Source organism: Leucoraja erinacea, chromosome 4, assembly GCF_028641065.1.
Source record: "Leucoraja erinacea ecotype New England chromosome 4, Leri_hhj_1, whole genome shotgun sequence".
Lineage (NCBI taxonomy): Eukaryota > Metazoa > Chordata > Chondrichthyes > Rajiformes > Rajidae > Leucoraja > Leucoraja erinaceus.
The window spans coordinates 28,653,357-28,661,809 of NC_073380.1; the positions used below are offsets into that span (position 1 = coordinate 28,653,357).

Consider the following 8,453-nt stretch of genomic DNA (forward strand, 5'->3'; position numbering starts at 1 on the left):
TGTCCAACCTCTCCTTCATTAATGCCTTTCAATTCTGGAGGCATTTTGGTCCCTCTCCAAAGCCTGCACATCCTTCCTGTGATAGAGCAATGCAATACTCCAAATATTTCCTAACCAAAGTCCTACAAAGTGGTCCCTCTCCAAAGCCTGCACATCCTTCCTGTGATAGAGCAATGCAATACTCCAAATATTTCCTAACCAAAGTCCTACAAAGTTGCATCATGACGTCCACGACTAACTCAATGCCCCAAACGAATCCTGCACCCATGCAGCTCATGGACTTCACCAACTTCCATCCTGCACTCAAATTTACTTGGACCATCTGACACCTCCCTCCCCGTTCTTGATCTCACAGTCCCCATCACTATCAACTGATGTCTATTACAAACCCACGGACTCCCACAATTATCTTGACACTTCTTCCCACCCTGCTTCCTGCACACTCTATCCCCCTACTCCAAATTCCTCTGTCTACGCCGCATCTGCACCCAAAATGAGGTGTTCCATACCAGGACATCCAAGATGTCCTCATTCTTTATGGAACGGGGAGGGGCGGGTTCCCCTCTCCCGTCATAGATGAGGCCCTCACTTGTGCCTCCTTGGTACCCAGCAGCTCCAACCTTGTTCCCCCTCCACCTAATCACAACAGAGACCCCATAGTCCTTAACTTTCACCCCATCAGCCGTCGCATATAACACATCATTCTCTGAAATGTTCACCATCGCCAAAGGAATCTCGACACTAGTCACATCTTCCCATCTCCACCACCTTCCAGAGACCGCTCCCTCCGTAATTCCCTGGTTCATTCATCCATTCCCACCCCCTCCCAGGGTACCTTCCCAGCATTCACAGAAGATGCAACACCTGTCCCTATACCTCCTCCCTCAACTCTGTCCAGGGACCCCATCAGTCCTTTCAGGTTAGGCAGAGGTTCACTTGTACCTCCTCCAACCTCATCTACTATATCCGTTGTTCAAATGTGGACTGGTACATCGGCGAGATCAAACGTAGACTGGGCAATCGTTTCGTTCAACACCTTCGCTCAGTCTGCCTGAACCTACCTGATCTCCTGGTTGCTAAACACCTTAATTCTCCTTCTCATTCCAACAGACCTTTCTGTCCTAGGTCTCCTCCATTGTCAGTGAGGCAGCTTAGCCCTGCAGTATTTTGATTTACCTAACTTTGTAACCCCAGCATTCCCTCTACCCCTCCCCTACCCAAGTTGCACGAGCTTCTCGTTTTTCACCCAACAAACAGCTAACAATGGCCCGTTTCCTTCATCATTACTTTTTTTGCATATCTTTCATTCATTGTTCATCTCTTTACATCATGGTCTATATTTCTCGTTTCCTTTATCCCTTATCAGTCTGCAGAAGGATCTCGACCCAAAATGTTACCCATTAATATCCTTCTCTCCAGAGATGCTGCCTGTCCTGCTGTGTTTCTCCAGCTTTTTGTGCTCTATCTTTGTCCCTAACATTGAAGGCAAGCTTAGCATGTGCCTTATTTATTACTCTATTTATTTTTGTTACCACTTTCAGGGATCTGTCTTTGGACCCCAAGATTTCTCTGTGCATCAATTATATTTGGTGTCTTACCATTAACCGTATACTTTCCCCTGAGATTCAGCCTCCCAGTGAGCAATACCTCACATTTGCTTGGATTAATCTCCATCTGCCATCTTTCAGTAATTGATCAATATCTTGCTATAACCTCTGATGGCCTTTCTCATTGTATGTAACTCCTCCAATTTGTTATCTGCAAATATTTATAACCAAACCATCTACACTTACATGGAAACAAAGAAAAGAAGTTGCTGGTTTATACCAAAGATGGACACAAAGTGCTGGAGTAACTCAGCAGGTCAGGCTGGGTTCCAACCCGAAATGTCACCCATCCTTTTTATCCAGAGATGCTGCCGGACCCGCTGATTTGCTCCAGCAGTTTGTGTCTATCTATCTATGTCCAATAGATCCCTGTGGAACACCACTGGGCACAGACCTCCAGTTGGTACAACACCCACCGCTGCCCTCCATGGGTGGCCCAATTCTGAACACAATCTACTAAGTCACCATAGATCCAGCTGCATCCTAATCTTCTGGATCAGCCTATATTTCATCCACTTTCACAGTAATGAACCAAATTCTGGAGGGTAACATTTATTTTTCAAATATACAAAAGTATATATCACATATATACATTTTATATTGTTTGCCATTGTCATTAATATCAAACAAGAAAGAATCTTCAGAAAAAGACATCTTCCCTTCAATGAACGGAAGAAACTGAACACTAACCACAGACTTCCCATCTCCTCTTCATAGTGGCTAATTTTATGGAATTTAGAAATTATGCACATGTAAACTTGCGGCAAATTTGCTCAATGCTCAACAGTATTGTATTATTTTTAAATTCTTCTTGCTCTATACAATCTTGAACAAGTTGGTATGGTGAAATGGTATTCCTTAGGACTCGTTTTCATCTTCATCTTCATCCTCTTCCTCCTCATCATCATCATCTTCATCATTTTCATTATCACCATCCGCTTCAGCACCACCAACTCCATCTTTCTCTTCCTCGAGCATCTTCAGATATTCACTTGCCAAGATCTTTTTTGGTAAAATATCTGTAACAATGACATTTGAAATGTATCAAATGCATTTTATTATCACCAGATTAAATCTTAATTCACTTTTAGTGGTGGATCTTTATGAAACCTGACCATATGTAACACTACGCATGACTCAATGTTTTTTGAAATATCAATCTTCTCATCAATTACAGGAAAGGCAATACATGCAGTTTTATCAACATCTACTGCATCCTGGTAACCAGCTGTGAGAGACGGCATATTGCATACCTTTGTTGGCCAAGGCACTGAGTATAAGAGTTGAGATGTCATGTTGCAGTTATAGAAAACTTCAGTTGGGCCACACTTGTGAGTATTGGTTGCCACTGTGTGAAGAATGCAATACTCTAGAGAGCATATAGAAAAGATTCACAAGGATGTTGGTGGATTGGAGGGTTTGGGTTATCAGGAGAGATTGGCTACTTTACATGGTGCAAAGGTGGCTGAGAGTTGGTATGACAGAGGTATTTCAAATTATGATACGGTTGAGACCTCGTATTGTTTCCCATAGTAGGGGTATCTAAGTGGTTTATGATGAAAAGAATGATGATTAAGAGATCTGAGAGGTTAATTTTTTTACATAGAGTAGTTGGTATCTGGAATAAGCTGCTAGAACAATAGTGCTTTGTAACAATACTCAAGAGGCATCTGGAAACATGCTTGAATGAGCAGGGCATAGAGGACTATGGAATTATTGCGGGCAAGTGGGATTAGATACAGATAAGCATGATGATTGTTATAGACATGTGCACCAGAAGACTGTTTCTTTGACATACAACATCATGACTGAATTCAAGACATTAATGTAAAATGGGAGCAAGCTTCTTAACAACAATCCCCAGGGGACCATTCATCGATCCACCATCATAGCAAAACTCCTTCTGAATAGGTCTCTATTGTTTTCTGGTCGTTCTGATAAATTCGAATCCATCTTAAGCTTCTGAGCAGAAGTTTGTCAATTTATTTTGGAAGTCCAGGCAAGGGATGTCAATGTTTTTCCATGCTGAAACTTGCCCTTTAACCATGTTTCCCACTAAAAGGATTTTTTTCCTCATATTTAATTGTTATAGAAATATACAGACCAGCTAGAAACTGGAATGTTTCACAGTTCTCCACACAGTCAGCTAGGTCATTGTAGGTGAGCTCCTTTTTTTCAGAACTGTTGCTCTTGTATGCATATGTGGCAAGATGTTGCACAAATAATTCCTGAAATGCAATAAAAAAAAATTAAGGATGCTATAATGGAAAGATCACAAATACAATTTTAAAAGGAGCTGGTTGTGTCCTAAACCGAATGCTCAAGCAAATATGCAAGAACATTTAAGAATTAAAACAATAGAACAATTAAAGTTGGGAATTTCAAGTAACCCTTCCACCCCTCTGTCACTCCCCCACCCTAGTCAACATATTAGTTTCACCGTCCTGTTGAGTTTCACTTTTTGGATGGGGGGGGGGGGGGGGGGTGCACGTAAGGTCACTGGGTCATAGGGCTTGACGCACGGAGCCACTCAATCCATCAGGAGGACATCACAGCTTGCGGTATATGTTTATACACGAAACGCGTACTTTCCTACCTGTTAAAAACCGCCAAAACGTTGATTTTTTGCGCTGTAAAAAAATGTGGAAATTGGGGTAAGCATGAGAGACATTTACCCAACTTCAGAATTCCAAAATTGAAGCGAAATGAATGTAAAGAGAAGCGAGAGCGGAAGGGACAACAACAGCTAAAGTGCTTGGGAAACATTGGCCGTGCAGATATCATAATTGAAAATATTGGGAAATATCGCGTTTGCTCACTGCTTTTCATCAACGGTCAGGCATTATTTGTGTTTTATCTTGATTCCTTTGGTATCTAAAAAGTCTCAGAAGTGATAAATCTGGCTGTAAATTTTGTTTCAGAGGCGTTTTCTTTTTGTATGTAAAAACTCACTTGGGAACCTTGTGCGATTTTAACATTTTACAGCCAGATTTATCACTTCTGAAACTTTTTAGATGCCAAAGGAATCAAGAAAAAACACAAATAATACCTTACTGTTGATGAAATGCAGTGAGCAAACGGCCAATGTACGCCAAGCACTTTGGCTGTTGTTGTCCCTTCAGCTCTCGCTTCTATCTGCCGTCATTTCTCCTCACTTTTGGAATTCTGAAGTAGGCTAAATGTCTCTCACGCTTATCCCGTTTTCTATAATTATTTACAGCGCAAAAATTGACAATTTCGGCGGGTTTTTGAAGAAGGATTTGACCCAAAACGTTGCCTATTCCTCCTCTCCGTAGATTCCACCTCACCTGCTGAGTTTCTCCAGCTTTTTTTGTATACCTTTAATTTGTTCTATGTACAACTCCGACCCCCGACGCATGTCGCAAGGCATCCAGGCCATCACGGACTATAGACCCTACAACACCACCCCCACATCCAGCGACGCCTCCTTCCTTGAGGAGCTTAATCACTTCTATGGCCGCTTCGACAGGGACAATCTAGAGACAGCCATCAAGGCTGTGCTCCCTGCCGATCACCAACCCCTCACACTCACCCCCTACGACGTATACGTGGCACTGAGTAGGACTAATGCACATAAGGCTGCTGGCCCTGACGGCATCCCCGGCGCGTGCTCGGGGCCTGTGCTGCGCAGCTGACAGACGTCTGGACTGACATCTTCAACCTGTCACTTGCCCAAGCAGTTGTCCCCACGTGCCTTAAAACCACCTCCATCGTGCCAGTGCCAAAACACTCCACTGCGGCAAGCCTCAACGACTTCCGCCCAGTTGCACTTACCCCCATCATCACCAAGTGCTTCGAGAGGCTGGTCCTGGCACACCTCAAAAGCTGCCTACCCCCCACACTGGATCCCTATCAGTTTGCCTACCGCAAGAACAGGAGTACGGAGGATGCCATCTCAACGGCACTTCACTCCGCCCTCTCCCACCTCGACAACAGAGACACTTACGTAAGAATGCTGTTCATCGATTACAACTCAGCATTCAACACCATTATACCATCTAAACTGATCACCAAACTTCTGAAGAAGGGTTTCGGCCCGAAACGTTGCCTATTTCCTTCGCTCCATAGATGCTGCTGCACCCGCTGAGTTTCTCCAGCTTTTCTGTGTAACCACCAAACTCGGTAACCTGGGCATCGACCCCTCCCTCTGCAACTGGATACTGGACTCTCTAACCAACAGACCACAGTCTGTTAGGTTAGACAAGCACACCTCTTTAACCCTCACCCTGAACACCGGCGTTCCACAGGGCTGTGTACTGAGCCCCCTCCTCTACTCCCTCTTCACCTATGACTGCACACCTGTACATGGTACTAACACCATCATCAAGTATGCAGATGATACAACGGTGATTGGCCTCATCAGCAACAACGATGAGTTGGCCTACAGGGAGGAGGTCCAGCATTTAGCAGCATGGTGCGCTGACAACAACCTGGCCCTTAACTCCAAGAAGACCAAGGAGCTCATTGTAAACTTCAGGAAGTCCAGGGGCGGCACGCACACCCCCATCCACATTAACGGGACGGTGGAACGTGTTTCTAGCTTCAGGTTCCTGGGTGTTAACATCTCCGATTACCTCTCTTGGACCCACAATACCTCAACTCTGATCAAGAAGGCTCACCAGCGTCTCTTCTTCCTGAGGAGACTGAAGAAGGTCCATCTGTCTCCTCAGATCCTGGTGAACTTCTACCGCTACACATTCGAGCGGCTGGTCCTGGCACACCTCAAAAGCTGCCTACCCGCCCGGTGGTGAAAATTGCCCTACGCGTCACCGGTTCCTCGCTCCCCTCCATTGAGTCTGTCCAAAGCAAGCGTTGTCTGCCAAGGACTGCTCTCACCCCAACCATGGACTGTTTACCCTCCTACCATCTGGGAGGCGCTACAGGTCTCTACGTTGCCGGACCAGCAGGTCCAGGAACAGCTTCTTCCCGGCGGCTGTCACTCTACTCAACAATTGAATCTGAATTTTTCATATTTCTTGGTTCCCTCTCGCCGGCTATTAGTCCGAGGAAAGATTTCGACTCGAAACGTCACCCATTCCTTCTCTCCAGAGATGACCTGTTCCCGCTGAGTTACTCCAGCATTTCTGTGTCTATCTTCAGTGCAAACCAGCATCCGCATTTCCTTCCGACAGACTAAAGATATGTCCTAGTGGAAACATCTCTGCACATCCACTCGATCTAGGCCTTCTATTACTCGGTAGGAGTATGTACAGCCAATATGGTCCCGTGGGCCCCAACTCAGGCCCCGTGGAGAAGAGAGTCGGAGGATCCACCGCAAGCCCGGGATCTACAGGTCAGAGGCCGGAGATGCTGCGGACCCGACCTCCTCTTTCCTCTGGTCCTCGACTCTTCCCACTAGTGAAAACATCCCCTGCTTCACATCCACTCTATCCAGGCCTTTCACTATGATAATCAACTGTAGACCCAAGGCCCCACCACAGGCCCGGGGATCAGGCCCGCTAACCCGAGGCCCCACCACAGGCCCGGGGATCAGACCCCGTTAACCCCAGGCCCCACCACAGGCCCGAGGCCCCACCACAGGCCCGGGTATCAGACCCCGTTAACACCAGGCCCCAGACCCCCCCACCACCAGGCCCGGGGATCAGCCCCCGTTGACCCGAGGCCCCACCACAGGCCCGGGGATCAGACCCCGATGAGTTGAGGCCCCAACACGGGCCCCCTGTTGACCAGCGCGACCACAGGCCCGGGGGGGGGGCTCCAGGCGCGCGGGGGAACCGCAGACCCGTTCGCGACGCCGCGCTCCCCGCCGCCATCTTGCCGGCTCGGGCCCGCCCACCACCGCCCCGGGGGGGGATAGCTCGTCACTGCTCAACAACATCCCACCCCACCCACCCCCAACAAACACGAGACCAAAGATCTTCGCTATAAGATCTTTGCACGAGACTACAAAATATCCCGCATCTGCACTGCACCTACTCTCCCGAAGAAAACCCCGAACAAAGCAGAACTGTTCATCAACTATTAACTGTTCATAAATACTTCGCATTCCCCATTAGCGTGAGGGAGTTGGTATCGTCCCGTCGGGTGGATTGTACCAACTGCTGGAGATGGGAGGGGGCGGAATCTATTCATAACTTTAAACTCAGCCTGATAACCAGTTCATGATTAACTATTTTATAGTAAGTTAACAATGCGCACTTTTTGATTGTAATAGATTCTCCAATAAGTTCTCAGTTATTAAGAAGGAACTGCAGATGCTGGAAGATCGAAGGTACATTATGCTTTGGGTTTGGGTCTGGTAACGGGGACGGACAGTAGGGGCGCTGCGGTAACGGGGACGGACAGTAGGGGCGCTGCGGGCCCGGGGACGGACAGTAGGGGCGCTGCGGGCCCGGGGACGGACAGTGATGGCGCTGCGGTACCGGGGACGGACAGTAGGGGCGCTGCGGTACCGGGGACGGACAGTAGGGGCGCTGCAGTTACCGGGGACGGACAGTGATGGCGCTGCAGTTACCGGGGACGGACAGTGGTGGCGCTGCAGTTACCGGGGACGGACAGTAGGGGCGCTGCGGGCCCGGGGACGGACAGTGATGGCGCTGCAGTTACCGGGGACGGACAGTAGGAGCGCTGCAGTTACCGGGGATGGACAGTGGTGGCGCTGCAGTTACCGGGGACGGACAGTAGGGGCGCTGCAGTTACCGGGGATGGACAGTGATGGCGCGCTGTACCGGGGACGGACAGTAGGGGCGCTGCGGGGCCGGGGACGGACAGTGGTGGCGCTGCAGTTACCGGGGACGGACAGTAGGGGCGCTGCGGGCCCGGGGACGGACAGTGGGGGCGCTGCAGTTACCGGGGACGGACAGT

At 48.2% G+C, this 8,453-nt stretch overlaps 1 protein-coding gene across 1 annotated transcript; it reads right to left on the bottom strand.

Annotated features, from left to right (window-relative positions):
• Nucleotides 1-2,143: 2,143 nt before the first annotated feature.
• Nucleotides 2,144-7,619, bottom strand: chrac1 (chromatin accessibility complex subunit 1). Its single transcript, XM_055633905.1, has 3 exons — nucleotides 7,566-7,619; nucleotides 3,712-3,835; nucleotides 2,144-2,626 (listed from the first exon to the last, which is right to left on the bottom strand). The coding sequence occupies exons 1-3, from the start codon at nucleotides 7,602-7,604 to the stop codon at nucleotides 2,466-2,468; spliced, it is 324 nt and encodes a 107-aa protein (XP_055489880.1). The 5' UTR covers nucleotides 7,605-7,619; the 3' UTR covers nucleotides 2,144-2,465.
• Between the last annotated feature and the right edge of the window lie 834 nt (nucleotides 7,620-8,453).

What these genes read in the sequence shown, in the direction of transcription:
- chrac1 (XM_055633905.1), bottom strand. Translation starts at nt 7,604, where the DNA reads ATGAACAGTTCTGCTTTGTTCGGGGTTTTCTTCGGGAGA. An exon ending in TCGGGGTTTTCTTCGGGAGA is followed by an intron (nt 3,836 to 7,565) that starts GTAGGTGCAGTG and finishes ATTGCATTTCAG; the next exon opens with GAATTATTTGTGCAACATCT. An exon ending in AACATTCCAGTTTCTAGCTG is followed by an intron (nt 2,627 to 3,711) that starts GTCTGTATATTT and finishes TCATTGTTACAG; the next exon opens with ATATTTTACCAAAAAAGATC.